Source organism: Vitis vinifera, chromosome 12 (assembly GCF_030704535.1).
Source record: "Vitis vinifera cultivar Pinot Noir 40024 chromosome 12, ASM3070453v1".
NCBI classification, from domain to species: Eukaryota; Viridiplantae; Streptophyta; class Magnoliopsida; order Vitales; family Vitaceae; genus Vitis; species Vitis vinifera.
The window spans coordinates 3,085,952-3,102,978 of NC_081816.1; the positions used below are offsets into that span (position 1 = coordinate 3,085,952).

At 34.4% G+C, this 17,027-nt stretch overlaps 2 protein-coding genes across 2 annotated transcripts; one reads left to right on the plus strand and one right to left on the minus strand.

Moving 5' to 3' along the window:
* The first annotated feature begins 3,813 nt into the window (after positions 1-3,813).
* On the plus strand, positions 3,814-6,775 carry LOC100852554 (putative pentatricopeptide repeat-containing protein At1g12700, mitochondrial). Its single transcript, XM_010658730.3, has 2 exons — positions 3,814-5,293; positions 6,501-6,775. The coding sequence occupies exons 1-2, from the start codon at positions 3,814-3,816 to the stop codon at positions 6,773-6,775; spliced, it is 1,755 nt and encodes a 584-aa protein (XP_010657032.2).
* Positions 6,776-12,000: 5,225 nt separating this feature from the next.
* Positions 12,001-16,552, minus strand: LOC100262542 (ketol-acid reductoisomerase, chloroplastic-like). Its single transcript, XM_002280058.4, has 10 exons — positions 15,963-16,552; positions 15,700-15,792; positions 14,838-14,903; positions 14,509-14,649; positions 13,901-14,128; positions 13,665-13,782; positions 13,444-13,583; positions 13,168-13,335; positions 12,820-12,975; positions 12,001-12,607 (listed from the first exon to the last, which is right to left on the minus strand). Exons 1-10 carry the CDS (start codon positions 16,248-16,250, stop codon positions 12,239-12,241), a joined length of 1,767 nt encoding a protein of 588 aa, XP_002280094.1. The 5' UTR covers positions 16,251-16,552; the 3' UTR covers positions 12,001-12,238.
* Positions 16,553-17,027: the final 475 nt, after the last annotated feature.

Genomic DNA, 17,027 nt, shown 5'->3' on the forward strand with positions numbered 1-17,027 from the left:
TTAAAAAGCAAAACGAATTAATGAATGAATGACAAACAAGAGAATAAGGACGAGACAGCACTACAAATTGAGGGGGGAAAGAAAACATTAACACGGCCGCAATATTGTTTGGACAAACTTCCTAAAATAAGACTGGGACTGTAGTTAAGCAATTAATTTCATTATCAGATTATGAATTAACAAAATATATCATGGGTCACTCCCCTTGCAACTCCACCATAAGATGGATTCCACACCAATTGAGTACCTCAAATGGGCAACTAATTAAACCCAGCCCATTTGAGTTGGAGTCCTACTTGTTTCTGATCAAACTATTTTCCTCAGCAAATGATATTTTTCCACCGAAAGCCACCAAAATATTTAGTCAAATTAAAACAAAGCGCAGATGGGTTGTTGTTCAAGATGTACAACAAAGTTCAATTCCTTAAATTTGGTAATATCCTATCATCAATATTTACAAAATAAATCTAAAGTCAGAGTTAAAAGGAATCTATCAGTTTTAATGATAGGAAGAATAATTATTCAAAAAGAATCCATCGTTCAAAGAAGATAACAAAACTAAATATATGGACAGATACAGTGAAGGAGAGGAGGTTGAAATATCGAATGTAGAAGTACATTCGAGTGGGGGTTTCTTCAGAATATTTTCTTTCTTTCAAGAACATGGTGAACGTGGAACGATTAAAAATGGGTGGAAGACAAATGGGATTTTTATTCTTACAAAGCTTTAATCTATTTGTATTTATCATTTAATAGCTTCTACTGAAATGTTTGTTTGCAATTCTAATTAATAAAATAAAATAAGGAGATAAGAATAGGATGACTGTATTTAGACTCAACTCTAGACGACCTGAGGAAGATTACCTCTCTTTTCGAGTCTGCTGTAAAATCACTATATAAAATCATTTCTATGTAGCGTCAGCCTTGGAGAGAATCACTCAGATACTGAATGGTAAATTAGTATCTTTATCTGAGCAAGAGCTGGTCGACTATAATGTGAGTGAGGAGAGACAAGGCTGCGATGTTGGTACCAAGGTTGAAGCCTTCAGCTTCGCCCAACACCATAAAGGTCTAACCACTGAAGCTTACTACCCTTAAATGGGAACTAATGGCAACTGCAACCATAACAAGGCAGCCTGCCCTGCAACCAAGATAAAGGAGTAACAATTTGTGTCGGAGGCAGTAAGAAGGCCTTACAAAAGGCAGTTTCTATCAACCAGTTTCTTTTTTACGGAGGGGATGAATTGAGAAGCTGTGATATCCCAAATTGATCAACAGGGAGAAAAGTTCCTATCGGTACGTGTATGTATGAGCTTATCTTTTAATTATATAGACGTGTTTTAAAAATCATACAGGTCTTTAGGCAATGTAATCTTAGTACAGCCTATTACACAGTGCACCATTTTCTATTGTCCTCTCTTCCATTTTGCATGCACCCTCCACAGGCTAATCCATTGGAAAGGAAATTTTCTAGAGAATTTGATGGGAAGGTTTCAGAAGAATTTACTATTTAACCATGGATAAGAGTGGCCTTCTCCCATTTGCCTGTATCTTTATAAAAAATGGTGTTGTTGTACAGTAAAACCAAGATGAATTACGAAGATCGGTGCCCAAGTTAAGCTATCCTGTTGTAGGAAAAAACACTACTGATGTGCATTGACAAAAGGTAAATCCTTTCTTAAGCTTTAGTTGGGGAGCTTGGCCTTCATTAAAGCTTTTGCTGCCTTCAAACTTACATGTTGAACAGACCACACATCAGGAAAAGTCCAACAACTTCAGATGGTTTGCTTGTCTATAGTGTTAGACCTAGCCTTCTGCTTTGAAGCTTCTTCCATTGTTTTCTTTAGTTAAAATCCTAATATGTTAAATTTACCTTCCAACCATTGGGTGATCAATCATGATCATACAACGTCAACGTGGATGAATGAAACGGTACATTGAGAGTTTAAATAAATACAAACAAACAAAGCTACAAATGATTTAAGATTTCAGCCATGAACTAGGGGTTAAAATACAAATAAAATGACAAACCTAAAGAGTAATTTCATGAAGCTATACATCAAAGAAAGTAGCTAATGGGATGGATCCAGATCAGAACATTTTCTAAGGCACGTAGATGGGAGAGGCTTTCCTTGACAGTGATCACACTTTGCATGCGACGGGAGGGGAAACTTTCCTATATAAATCCCAAGACAAATCATGAAGCATATCCATCTCCTCTCTCAATTTAATTCATTAATCCTAACTTCTTTGAGTATATACTATATACCATGGCTTTCAAAATCCAATGTCAACACATGTGTTTGGCTTTGCTCTTCATTTTGGCAGCTTGAGCTTCGCAAGCCACGCCCTATACGGTACGATTCAAGGGTATTTTTGGAATTTTAATAGCTGAGGGTTAGTATAAATACCCTTTTATGTAACCCTAATTAACATATAGTGAAAGTCTTCTTCCATGTTCTCGTGGACATAGGCAATTTGTTGAACCATGTTAAATTTATGTCTTTTTCTTGTTTTTTCTCTAATTTTTCACCAGAAATCATTGCACGAAAATCAACAAAATCTTACAAGCTTAGTGTTAGTGAGTTTGCAGACCTTACCAATGAAGAGTTCATAGCCTCAAGAAACAGATTCCATAGTGTTTCCATTTGAAATATTTTTATTAAAGTGTTTTATCTAAGAATGTTGTTTTTTTTAACATCACCTATTAATTAAGTACTTCTCTAGAAAGAATTATAAGTGATTTTGAAAAATATTTTCTTAATTTTATCAAATATTTAAAGTCTTTTTGGTAATTGTTTTTTAAAACAATTCTAAAAAATAGTTTTTTAAAAGAGTTTTTTAAAACTATTCTCTATTTTTTTTAGAACAAAAGTCTATTTAAAAACTTAAAATGTTTTTAACATGTTTTTAATATTTTTAAATATGTTTTAAAAATACTTTTTATATCGAAATGTTTTATTTTTAATCATTTTACATATTTGTATAATTATTTCTTAAAATAACATTTAGAAAACAAGTGAAAATAATATAAAACAATTCTTAACAACAAAAAACAGTTGTTGGTTATCAAACATATTTTTTGTGCTTTTTGTTCTAAAGAATAGAAAATTGTCTTCAAAAACATTTCTCAAACCGTTAATTTTTTTCTCACAAATATTTTTAAAACTAAAAGTGTTTTTTAAAAGCATTGTAAAATGAATTCTAAAATTTTAATATTAAATGAGATAAAATTTTAAAATAATAATGAAATAGTAAAAATAAATTCATAAATATTTGTAAAAAAATATATGAGATAATAATTTAATATTTTTCCTTAAAAACTTAAAAAGAAAATTATTAAATGAATATTATTATATAAAATATATAAATCATAAATATTATAAAAAATATTAAATTAGATTTGAGTTAGGCTTGAATCATCGTAACATTAATTCGAACCTAACCCAAATTAAATTAGGATTGGAAAACCTTAATCCAAGTTTAACTTAAATATTAAAAAAAAAGGTAAAATAAATTTGAAATAATACTAAAAATGTAAAAATAATTTATTAACTTCAATTTTTTTTTACTTTTTTTTTTTTTTCTTTTCTACTTTCTTTCTCTTCTATTCTTCCACAGCTTTAATTAATATTTCTTTGGACCATGTGAGATTTCTTTGAGAAATTTGTAAATGCTGGGATGGAAGGAATGAATGAATGTACAAAGAAGTCAATAATTCATACAAAGAAGTGAATGAGGGCTTTATGTTACCTGCAAAATGTGGCGGGATTTGTACAAGAACAAATACGACACACAGCCGCCTGGACGAAGATGATGAAGATTTTGTCAAGGCCTTCTTCTTCTCCTCCTCCTCCTTCTGGTACATGGATGATTTCACATGCCTTTCATTCCAAATCCCTGAATGTTAATACCATTGATGATGCCCTCTCTTTGTTTAATCGAATGCTACGTATGCGACCTCCACCCTCCATTGTTGATTTCTCTAAACTTTTAACCTCCATTACTAGAATGAAACACTACTCTACTGTGCTTTCTCTTTATAAGCAAATGGATTCTTTTGGAATTCCACACAATACTTACACCCTTAACATCCTCATTAACTCTTTCTGCCATTTGAACCGCTTGGGTTTTGCTTTCTCTGTTTTAGGCGATATCCTTAAACTTGGGTATCAACCCAGTACTGCAACCTTCACTACTCTGATTAGGGGGCTCTGTGTTGAGGGTAAAATTGGTGAAGCCCTCCAACTGTTTGATAAAATGACTGGGGAAGGTTTTCAACCCGATGTACTTACCTATGGAACTCTGATAAATGGGTTATGCAAAGTGGGAAATACTAGTACAGCCATCAGGTTTCTTAGGAGCATGGAACAAAGAAATTGCCGGCCTACCGTTGTTGTATATAGCACCATCATTGATAGCCTTTGTAAGGATAGACAATTGACTGAAGCATTGAGCCTTTTTTCGGATATGCTCGCTAAAGGCATTTCACCCAACAATTTTACTTACAGCTCACTAATTCATGGCCTATGCATTTTAGGTCATTGGAAAGAAGCCATAAGATTGTTTTATGCAATGATACATAGGAAAATAATGCCAGATCAGCTAACCTTTAATACATTAGTGGATGCACTCTGTAAAGAAGGAATGGTTGTCAAAGCACATTATGTAGTTGACGTGATGATCCAAAGTGATCTGAAGCCTGATGTAGTCACTTACAATTCACTGATGGATGGACATTGTTTGAGGTCTGAAATGGGTAAGACAGTTAATGTATTTGATACGATGGTTCGTAAGGGTTGTGTGCCGAGTGTTATTAGCTATACAACCTTGATCAATGGATATTGTAAGATTCAAATAATGGATAAGGCCATGGGTCTCTTTGAAGAAATGTCTCAGCAAGGATTGATTCCTGACACTGTGACTTACAACACTCTTATACACGGCTTATGCCATGTGGGAAGACTCCGGGATGCCATAGCACTTTTTCATGAGATGGTAGTTTATGGTCAAATTCCAGATCTTGTTACTTACCGCATTTTATTTGACTATCTATGCAAAAATCATCGTCTTGCTGAAGCAATGGTCTTGCTGAAAGTTATTGAAGGTACTAATTTGGATCCTGATATACATATTTATAGTATTGTCATGGATGGCATGTGTAGAGCTGGTGAGCTTGAAGCTGCAAGGGATCTCTTTTCCAAACTCTCCTCCAAAGGTTTGCATCCTGATGTTAGGACTTATACTATAATGATCAATGGGCTTTGTCAACAAGGGTTATTGGCCGAAGCAAGTAAGTTATTTGGGGAAATGGATGAGAACGGTTGCTCACCAAATGCTTGCACTTATAATTTGATTACTCGAGGATTTTTACGAAATAATGAGACATTGAGAGCTATTCAACTTTTTCAAGAAATGCTTTCAAGGGGATTTTCTATTGATGTATCCACCACCACATTGTTAGTGGAAATGTTATCTGATGATGGATTGGATCAATCTGTTAAACAAATTCTATGTGAGTTTGTGCAGTAAAGAGTTGTGATATTCACCAACTCTAAATATGGAATTCTTGGAGGGTCCCACTTTTCTTTGTGGTTGTTACTGACTTTTGATTGCATCAATGTGGTTTTGCAAGCAAAAGAGTTGGATTTATGGAAATGTCATGGTTTTGCAAGAGATAATTCTAGTTAATTGCAATTTCTGTTAGTACAGTATTTTTTCCTGCCATTGATGTCCTTCCAATTTGATTCATTTAATGGACCTTACAGTGATTATCTTTTAAAAATGCTATGAGCAATGATTCATTGGTTACTGCCACTGGTGTCACTTGAAGTTGTTTGTACTTAGGTTTGAGCTCCCTTGGTTGCACTAGAAACTTTACAGGATTTTCTTGTTCTTCTATATTTATGTCTAGTAGATGTCTTTTATAAATTTGGGCTCTTATTGTCTTAGAAACTTTACAGGATCACGTCTGTTTAATTAGTGTTCTGAATGATATATGTTTTAAGTAACATTTAAAATTTTATTTCATCTAGAAATCTAATTACATCCAATAGTTGAAGATAAAGATATCTAGTAAAATTTTGTAATGCATGCATCTACACTTGCTTCAATCTTGGACACAGTGTGATTCTTGAGGCATATTCTGTTAGGGATTGTTAGCTTTCTAGGTTTTACTTTCATTTAAAAAACAATGAGTGCTTTGTAGAAGGAGAAGGGGATGTGGTATCTAGAAGCTGGCTTGAATTTTATCGGAGGAAATTCCTGGATGCAACAATATTGGAGAATACATCAGAGCCAACTTGGATTCAAAGGCAGGAAAGACTATGGAGCATCCAGATGCAAGCTATGCTGAAAATGATGTTGATGTTCCTAGCAATTTGGTTGTGCTGAAACCAAAAATTTTTTATAATTTTGAAAGAAAAGACTTGTCTTTGGATAATAAAAAATGATTGTTACAAAGAATTCATTGTTAGATTTAAGGTGATTATACATTTCAGAGTGTTTGAAGAAATTGGAGAAGAAATTCATCTCTTCTCTAATGATGGGGCTCACTCAAACTTGGCTAATGGTCAATATTCCAGAAATGGAAGTAAATGACTCAAAAGAGCTCACTATAAAGAGGGTTCTCAAGAAGGTGGTGGAATGGAAGACTGATATGCCTGTGCCAAATGATATTTCTGTATCTAGAGGAAGCCCACAAGCTGAAGGACATGTTCCCTCAGTGAGAACCCAGTTGATAGATACTCCATGTTATGTAAAGAGAATGATATAATCACTGTTGGAAATGTGATTGCTGATCCAAATGACTGGCTGGAAACACTTGAGGCAGACATGATTTTCTTGACTCTTGAGCACATTGTCAGCTCACTCAGAAATGGAGATGAGGGACTTCAATCGATTCACCTAAGAGCTTCTAATCTGCAAGAATTATGGAAATTTGGGCCATGAAGAAGAGATCAGGCTGTTTATTGAGGCTTTAGGCCATAGCATTGTGACGGTAAAGACTCTAATCAACATAGTACTCTTTTCAACATGATGTAGTCTCTATCATACATCTTTCTCTCTTTCTATGCATACACATGTGTACATATGCATATATTTTTATTGTTGTGTAATGGCCCTTTATGCTTATCTAGTTTAATTCCACAAACAAACCAGTAACAGATTTTTCAGACACATTGTAGTGCTAATTTCTAATTTAAAGTTGAAAGTTGATGAAACATGCTATGCTTCAACCATAGGCAACCTTTTTTCTTTGTCTTTCTTCAAGTTATGGAAAAAGGAAGATGCTGTTGTAACCTGTGCACTGTTGCTTCAAATGAACTCATGGAAGTCATTTTTGTCAACCAAGATGCATCCCTCATCCAATATACAAAGACTACACAAACACTTTGAAGACTTGAGGCTAGTGAGCATAATTATGTCTTAATCTAGGTCTATGGTTAGCTTATTCAAAGCCATGAGATTTGGTAATGCTATCAAATTCATTGTTGAAGGCATTACAGAAGCTAAATGTTCAGGATGGAACAGATCACAGGTGAAAGGGAATTTTTTTATGCCATGAAGTGGGTTGACTTCCAAGTTTTAGGGCTCATGGACAACTATCTGCTTGAAAGAAGGATATTTTCATTCTTCCTTAAAAGGATTAAGGTGATTTCCATTGGGTTGCTAGCTTTCCCAATGCGTTTTTAGATAAAATAGAGGCAGATACAGCTGAAGATTTTGGTTTCTTTTAGCTTATTTATTTGGTTTCTAATTTTTTCAAGAACTCCTTATTCCCTTGCGTATACCCCTTCTTCATTTGTTGTGTTTTCTGTTAGCATATGGACTTGCATTTGTACTATACTCCACTCTTGTGCGGTTTGGGACTTCTTTTTTTTTTTTTTTCTTTTTTCTTTTGTTGTGTTTTCTGTTCTCTTTGTATTCTTCTTCTTTTTGTTGTTGTGTTTTCTGTTAGAATATAGACTTGCATTTGTACTATACTCCACTCCTGTGCGGTTTAAGAAGAAAAAAGTAAATAATTTATCTCATGAATTGTATCTAAGCATTAAATATTGAGACTGTTAAGATGGTTGTGACCAATCATTCTACTTTTGGATGAAGTATAGTTTTTATTACTTGCTATTTGTAATAATTTCTTAAATGTCCTTGGTAACTTATTGATTATCTAAGAATTTTTATTTTTCAAAATCTATTCAAGATATTTCTTAAATAATTAGTCTCATGAGTATTATCCAAGTGTTAAATATTGAGACTGTTAAGATGGTTGTGACCGATCATTCTATTTTTGGATGATGTATAGTTTTTATTACTTTCTATTTGTAATAATTTCTTTCAAAAGAGAAAGGAGCAACTACTTACAGAAGACCTGCTTTGGTCTGTTAAATCTGTTAGTAATTGGAAGAACTGAAGGTGTTGCAATGCTCTTGTTGTTAGCCTTGGATGGTCATTTACTGTCAAAAAAAAAAAAAAAAGAGTGGGGCTGGGGTAGGGTACAAGTAGAATTGAGGGAATAAGGATAATCAAAATCTAGATTATTCTGAAACCTGTTATATTGGATTGATTATCCAACAATGGTGGAGGTTGAAGAAGATGTTGATCATAGCATTGAAGCAAGATGGTTGAAGTGTAGATCATCGCATCATGTGCTGTGATCAGCAAATTCTTCTCAAATTAGAGGGTAAATCCTCACAAGATGGTTATAAGTGATCACCATGCTTCATGGTTATAAGAAATGAATGCTTTTTTTAGAAGTTGGGAGGAGACACCAATGTCAGACAAAATGTGAGAGGTAGAAGACAACAGTTTGATCACTATGGAGAAACAGTGCCACTTCTCCACAAATGTGTAGTTATTTAGGTCAAGTTAAAGATGGCATGAGAATGTGTGGGAAACTTAAATGAACTTAGGTTGAAGCTGAGGGAAAAGAGATTGTAGCTTTCTTTTGTCTATAAAAGACATCTTCTTGAATAGAGCAAAGGCGAAGAACTTTTCATGTATCTCCAAATGGTTGAGATAATGCTCTACTGAGTTGGTTTTTGAGTTGAATGATGCAAGCAGTTTGATAGAAACCAGTTTGATAATGTCTGAACTCTGGTGGTTCCACCAGAACAAGTAATTAAATTAGTTTAAAAGGCTACCAAATCTCTGACCTTGATGTGTCTTAATAGGATGAGTTAGCTAGTTAAGAAGCCGTTCGAAGGATCATTTTGTGAATCATTCATAGAGTTGGGCATTCATCTGTTGCATGTATCTGGATATCAGATTCATGTAATCACGAATCTTAGGGCATCAGGGGCATGGCTGTATTACCAGTCTGTCATCTCTACACTTTGAAATGTTAGATTGTATATGCTCATGTCTACAGGACTTTATTGGCATACCCTTGTAGTAGAGAACATGCTACTAATCACGAATCTTAGGGCATCAGGGGCATGGCTGTATTACCAGTCTGTCATCTCTACACTTTGAAATGTTAGATTGTATATGCTCATGTCTACAGGACTTTATTGGCATACCCTTGTAGTAGAGAACATGCTACAAAGGTTGTGAAAATTTCTAGTGTTAAGAGTCTGAATCTATGTCCTTTCTTTATTCAATAGACTATTTGGCCCTGTGTCATATTGTAAATGCATGGGCTCATGGTAGCTGTGACTCATACTCTTTTCTTTTGGTTGCCATTGGTTCAGTGATGGGGTTCTAGTGCATGTCTTGAGAGGCTTGAATCCAACAGTTGATCCTATGGTCCATGCAGAGTTTTATGTTCAGAATCATTTAGGTAAATGAACCAAGTTTTTTGTTGTGAGAAGAAGCTGCAATATATTTGGAGGGCTATGAAGAATTTATGTAATTTAGAAAATAGTCCATATGAGATGGATGTGTTTGCTATTTGGATAAATACTCAATGGCTTGGGGTAATGTTCCCTGGCTGGGATAAGAATGCAACATAATTGTGTAAGTAATTGAGTGAAAAGAGGAGAGATTTTCTATTCCCACCTTGTGCCATAACCAGCACTTTTTCTTGGTTCATTCATGAGCACATACTTTTCTCTTACGGTTTGTTTGGCTGCTGAGAAAATACTGGGAACGAAAAGGCATCACAATATTGAATTTCAGAACTCTATCAAACTGATTCTCATATGACCATGTGGCAAGGAGTTTTTGTTTAGATCCGACCATATATATTTAACACTCCAAACCTTTTGTCCAAAGTATCAATGTCTCGACTGCATTTTTCCTAAATGCGTGTTCTATATTTTAACACATCTATTATAATATTGATATCATAATCTCTCTCTCTCTCTCTCTCTGTGAAAAAATAATAAGAAATAAAATTCTAATATGAGTCATTTTTTAAAGAAAAAACATTTCTATAAAAACCGAATTCAAAGATATGATAGGGTAACTTCCTCTAATAACTAAAAAGGTCTTTAGAAAGTATGTAAATGTAATTATGATAATTAATTAATTAATTATAAACATAAAAAAAATGATAAAAATATATATGAATCGTGATAATAAAAGTATATTACAAAAAAATGTAAACATGGAAAAATGCACAAATTGATTTACTAGATTAATTAAAAAAATAATTTTTAATATTCCAAATGTCACGAGGCAATTTTAAAAACTTTGAAAAGAATTTATTTACATTAAAAATAATTTTGAATTTACGATTTCATAAAAAAATGTTTCCACTTATATACAACAAATAATTTGATTCAATTTAATTTATATTTTTGTTTTCAAGAAAGTCATTTTTACGCATTATTATTAAAAGAATTTATTGAATATAATTTTATTAAAATTTTGAATTTAAATTTATTACAAGAAAAAAAATTATTTATTCTTGACAGAGAGAGAATGATTTTTTGCAATCTTTACAATTTAGGAAAAGCGATTTTCTACAAATCATTTAGAAAAATATTTTTTGTATATATATTTATCTACAAAATATATTTTAATTTTATTTTATTTGCAATGAAAGTGCTTTTTATTATTTAAAACAAAGACTGTTACAATTTTATTTGTATAGTATTAAAATCTAAACTCTTTACAAAATTATTTTAAAAAAAAACCTTCTTTCCTTTTTTGTATTTTCCAAAAATGATTTTCTATTTTATTCTAGTTCAGTTTAAGTAAAAAAAATTCCATTTTATTAAAACAACTTTACCAATGATTTTGATTCTATAAAAACGATTTTAAATTTATAGTTAAGAGAAAAAAAATAATAATCAGATTGACTGGACAAACTTTGCAAGCAAAGAAGTAATAAATTTTCAGACCTTACCATTGAAGATTTGATCCAGATTGACTGGACAAAGAAAGGAGCTGTAACAGCCATCAAGGATAGAACACCAAAGTGGAAAATGGTAAGTATTCTGACCCTAGTGGAGGGGATCAAGGCCGTAATGGAGGTCAACGGCCAATGCCTTCAAATGCATCCATCACAAACACTTGGTAAAATCAAACAATGGCTTGAAGTTACCTCGAGAGATGTCGCTATCCCAAACACTTGGTAAAATCATTTCCTCATCACTCCTGCAGAGCAACCTACACAACACTTTTTCCTTCAAAAAAGAAAAACCATTCAAATTAATCAAAAGCAACATTCTTGGAAGGAAAGCAGACCGATCATATATGGGCACCTGAACTGGTGGTTAGAGCAAGGGGAGGGGGGGTGGGGCAAGGTCTATAAGGAATTGTTACCACAATGGAAGGAGGTAAGGTTTTCAAAGAACTCATGTACAAGCTAATGAGAGAAATCAGCTAAATCCTGCAAATTAAGAGCCTCCATGAAAGATGACTAATATGGAACAACACCACATCAAACTTCGTCCAAGGGCATCACTGTAGTTCATGCATGATTTTAATGCCACAAAATAGGGTGTGGAGCTCTCCTAGTAAAATGGTGAAAGCTAAACCAAAGCCAAGGCGCTCTAGTCGTCGCTGTTGAAAATTACCAAAATTCAAGCTGGGTTCATGACCATAAGAGGCTGAGAAAACCTACAACGAACTCCAGGGAGTCCATCACTTTTCATAATACTAATGTATTATTGTCCCAAAATAACTAATAGGAAGTGCATGATCTTGTGTTCCATTGCTCTAGCACACAACATATACTGCGATAGATATTTTGGATAAGACTCAACCGAAAAAAAACAAGATAGCACTCTTAACACACCTAGATTCAAACACCATGAAACATCCCGAGCAAGCTAACCATCTCCGGAATTTAGTTGCTAGACTGGCGCAATTCTGGGCGAACGAAATCTGCATCTGCAGGCACCGAGATGTCAACAGTTGGTCTCAGCTGGGCACAAACCTCAATGGCTCCATGCACAGGATCAGAGAGGAAGTTGCTGATGAGGTCCCGATTGATGGGAACACCATTGTCCACTGCCACCAGCGCCTGTTGGGTGATGATGTAATCAAATCGTGGGGCCCATTTCCTTGATCCTAGACGTGCTGTGGTTGAACAATTATCAACCATGAATGAAACTCCACGAGCATGCATGAAGGGATTCAAAGAATCTACTGACTCAATCACACTTTCATTGATGATCTCCGAGTATGAGTGCCCTTTCTTCCTCAAAATCTCGATCTGAATTTATTTCATTTTTAAGAAGAAATGTCAGATAAATTGAAGTGTAAAAATCATACTTCTTTACCCTAGAAATGTCAACAGAACAAACTTTAAAGGATGGTATGAAATCAACAGGAACCATTCTGAAAATCTTGCAATGTAATTTGCCTCTTTTTTAAGAAAAAGAACAATATGAACAGCACTTGGAACTCCAAGAAGGAAACTCTAACCTGTGCCATCATTAAAGCCACATACACACCAGCAGTGAAGGGGCATAACGGACCCAAGTCACCAGCTGGCCGTACTGAGCGCACTCTCTCACCAACTTTCCACATTCGAGTCTGATCAATCTTACCCATAGGGAAAGCTGGTAGACCATCTTTTTCCTGTAAGGCAAGGGCATAACATAATTCAGTGGGATGTTCAGTGAAACTAATTGAATAGTCTTAAGCCGATGTGATCCTTCAAGTTCAAGATAATGCAGTGTCAACACTCAAAACACAAATTTACAGAATACCACTGCATTCTCAACAAATTAAAAAAGAAACAACAACAAAAGATGGAAGAAAATCACATACATAAAAGCGACGCCCAGCCAACACAACACTGCGGATTTCGCTTCCACTGGCTACATCTTCATAGCACTCATACAAAATGTCCATACAAGGATAGTATGAGGCACTGTATGCAGCCTCAAATTCCTTTTTCCCATCTTCTGACAGGGCATTGTACACAGCCAACATACCCTGTCAAAAGAAGCAAATCCAACCATTTACTAAAATTCTGGTGTCCCACAAAGAGAGAGATTTACAGAGGAAAAACAAAAATAAAGGATTAAATCACAAGAATGAAACCTGAGTTGAAATGGTCTTTGATATAATTCCAGTAATGCACTCAACAGTGTTCTTGTAAGCCAGATCCTCACTCGTTCCATGCTCAGTGTACCTTCTAAACAAGGACTCCACAATTCCATGAACAGCACCAAGCAAAATTCCTGGAGAACAGAAAAACAAAAATCAAACATCACATATTTGGTGAACTTCAAAATAGGTAAGAACAAAGAAGCTACACAAACCTCGCTCCCCAAAGATGTCACTCTTGTACTCTTGCTCAAGTGTAGTGGCAAAAGTAAAAGGTGAACCAAGGGCAACTGACCATCCTAGGGCAACATCTGTGGCTCTACCATCAACATCCTATAAATACAGACATTAATGTTCAAGAGGTTAGCTACAATGAAAGAAAGCATCACCAATCAAGAGAGAGAGATAAGTGGAGAGAGAGGAGAAGGGTGTGGTTTGGAGAGAGAGCTACCTGTTGGACTGCAAAACTGGAGTTAATTCCAGCACCATTTACCTCCTTGCCTTGGACATAGAGTCTCCTCACAGATGGGCCCATTCCCTTAGGACACACAGCAATCACACTAATGTTCTTTGGAAAATCAAGGCCCAGGGACTGCAAATGACCAAGAAGGAACCCATGGGAAAGTCCAAGAATGCTGTTTGGCTTCATGTGTGAGAATATTTTCTCATAGTTGTCAGCCTGCAACACACAGTGAAATTAAGAATCAGCAAAAAATAAAAATAAAAAAATACAGACCTCGGAAGCAAATGGGGATCAAGAACAAAACAAACACACAATGTGCAGAAAATGCACAAATCATCAAATACTTCATAATAGCATTGTTAATCTTGAACTAATTTCCAAATCCAATTGGTTACAGTCTTGGAGAATCTACAGAACATCCTTACGCACATGAAATCATTCATCATGAAATATTAAAATCCAGTCAGTAACTCTTCCTCATTTTCTTTATTGTACAGTGTACATGAAAGAGAATGGAAAGATTCAATCATCCTTTACACACACCATCAAAAGGGCAAAAAAATGAGAAGCAATTCTTTCCTAAGAAAGATTCTAACCTGGGCTGAGTCGGAAATCAATAGCATGACAAGGTCACTGCCTGAAATGGTTTCATATATATCTCCCAGGGTCCCATTCTCTTCGGTAAACCCAGCAGCACGAGCTTCAGCAAATGACTTGGATCCCTTCCTGAGACCTATCTGTATTATACAAAGCAGCCACATAAAAGTAACTTCAGAATAGAGAAAATATGATCAATCACAAATAGACTACTTCCATTCAGCCACAAAAAAATAATAATAATAACAATAATAATAAATTAAATAAAAATAAAAAATAAAAAAATAAAAAGTCCAGTCATCTATTAAAAAATATGAAAATAACCCACCTTGACCACGATATTAGATTTTGCTTCCACAAGAGAATCCCTTAAATTCTGAGCTTGAGCAGGACCCTGCATGACAGCAAGTGGAAGATAAGTGGATTGTATTTTTACAAGAAAGAAGTATGTTCTAAAATCTACACAAAAAGAACAGAAAACAAAATAACATAGGACCTCAGAAATCCAAATATGATGTATCCCATTAAACGAAAGAGTGATGCCACATTTTTTTATATGTCAAATGAGCCATGCAACATAGAAGCATACCATGAGATAATTTACATTTAGAAAAACAGAAGAAAGCTGCCAAAAAAATACATTTTGAAAAGATCCCCTTAATTTTTTGAGAAACACCTAAAGCAAAAAATGCATGTGTGACCCATCTTTGAAATAGCACCAGAAAGAAAGTTGTGTGGCTTAAATTCCAATGACCAACAAAAAAAAAATTGATTAAAAATCCGAACATTATACTTGACTTCTTCAGGATCTGTGTATAACCTTATTCTACAAGGAAAAATTAAACATTCAAAATCCATTAAATACTTCAAGAGCCATTCATAAACATGTCAAATACTACATATAATTCAATTTCAGAGTTCAATGAACAATGTACTTTCCATTGAAGGTAAGACATTATCCTCAATTTATTCAACATGCAGGTGTAACCCACGAGGTAAATTTTAACAATCATGAGAATTATTTGTGGGTACGTGAAAGAATGTAGAAAAATCTAAGTTTCACACTCCACTCTTATCTCTAAGAGCTGGAAATGGCACCATCATCCACCAATTAGAGCAAAAAAAAACAAAAAACAAAACAAATTCTTAAATAATAAATCAATTGATCAGCGGAGGTTGTGAGAGGTCACCTGTGAGCCCCAACCGATAACACCAATCTGCTTAATCCCCTTGAAAGCATCCGGCAGCAAATGAAACAGATCCCGTCCTCCTCTCACAATATACTACAAAAAAACAATAACTCGCTAATAAACTCAAACCCCATTTCGGTACAGAATAGAAAGTGGGAAATTTAGGGTAAACGCACAAAAATGCTTAAGAAATGAAGTATTTCTCGGCCATTTTCCCGAGACCCAAGCAGAAAGCCACAGGGGGAGAAAAGAGGGTAAAATACCTCGTCGTGACCAGCGAGGGAGACCTTCTCCTTCTTGAAGACGGAGGTCTCGAAATCGAGAAGAGCGGGGGGCTTAATCAGTGGAGTAGACACCATCCTTGCAGCGAGAGCTGAACCAGTTCCGCCGACGCTGCTAGTGGGCAATACTCGAGCTCTGAGAGACTGAAAGGCCTTGGAAGATAGAAACCCTAGGTTCGGACTAAGATTTGTGGAGTCTGATTTTAGGGTTTTAGTGAGAGATGATGAAGCTGACGGCACCGCTGCTGCGAAGGAAGTTGTGGCCGCCATTGTTTGCCTCTATTCCCCACTTAAAGCGACAAAGAGATGAGTTTATAGGGCTTCCATTTACTAGGCTATTGTGCGCCGGATGCGCTCTACACAACTGGGCCTGATAGGATTTTTTTTTCTTTCCATTTTTTTTTTTTTCACAGGAAAGAATTCAATTTGGATCCGACTTTTCTTCCGCCAGCGGCTAGACAGCAATTTTTAGGTTCGGTAAAGAAATAATTTAATATATTTTTAAATTATTACAAAAATTAGTTTTGAACCATCTATTACTCCTTGAGGGGGAGACGGTGATAATAGAGAAGGTCAAGTTTTGAATAAATCGAGCCTGATCCATATTATATTTTTATAATATTTATAATACATATTATCTTATTTAATAATATTTTATATATATATATATATATATGATACATATTATTTTATTTAATAATATTTCTTTTTTATATATTTTTTATAATAAAATATCATATTATATTATATTATATTTTTTATTTTTTATTTTTTAAATAAAAATATATAAATTTGTGTTGTTTTCTCTATTTTAAATTTTTTTTTCCTATTTACTATTTGAATTTTCATATAAATATATAGAAATTTATATATATACATTATAGATGGATTTTGAATTATACACCGTAACTAACTCGAACTCAAAACAAACCGAAGTCAATCCAAACTTAGAAAAAATGATATTGGAATGACATTAAATTGAATATCTCAAGTTAAAGATTTGATAAAATTCTTAACTCAAATTGGGATTGGGTTAATTATCAACTT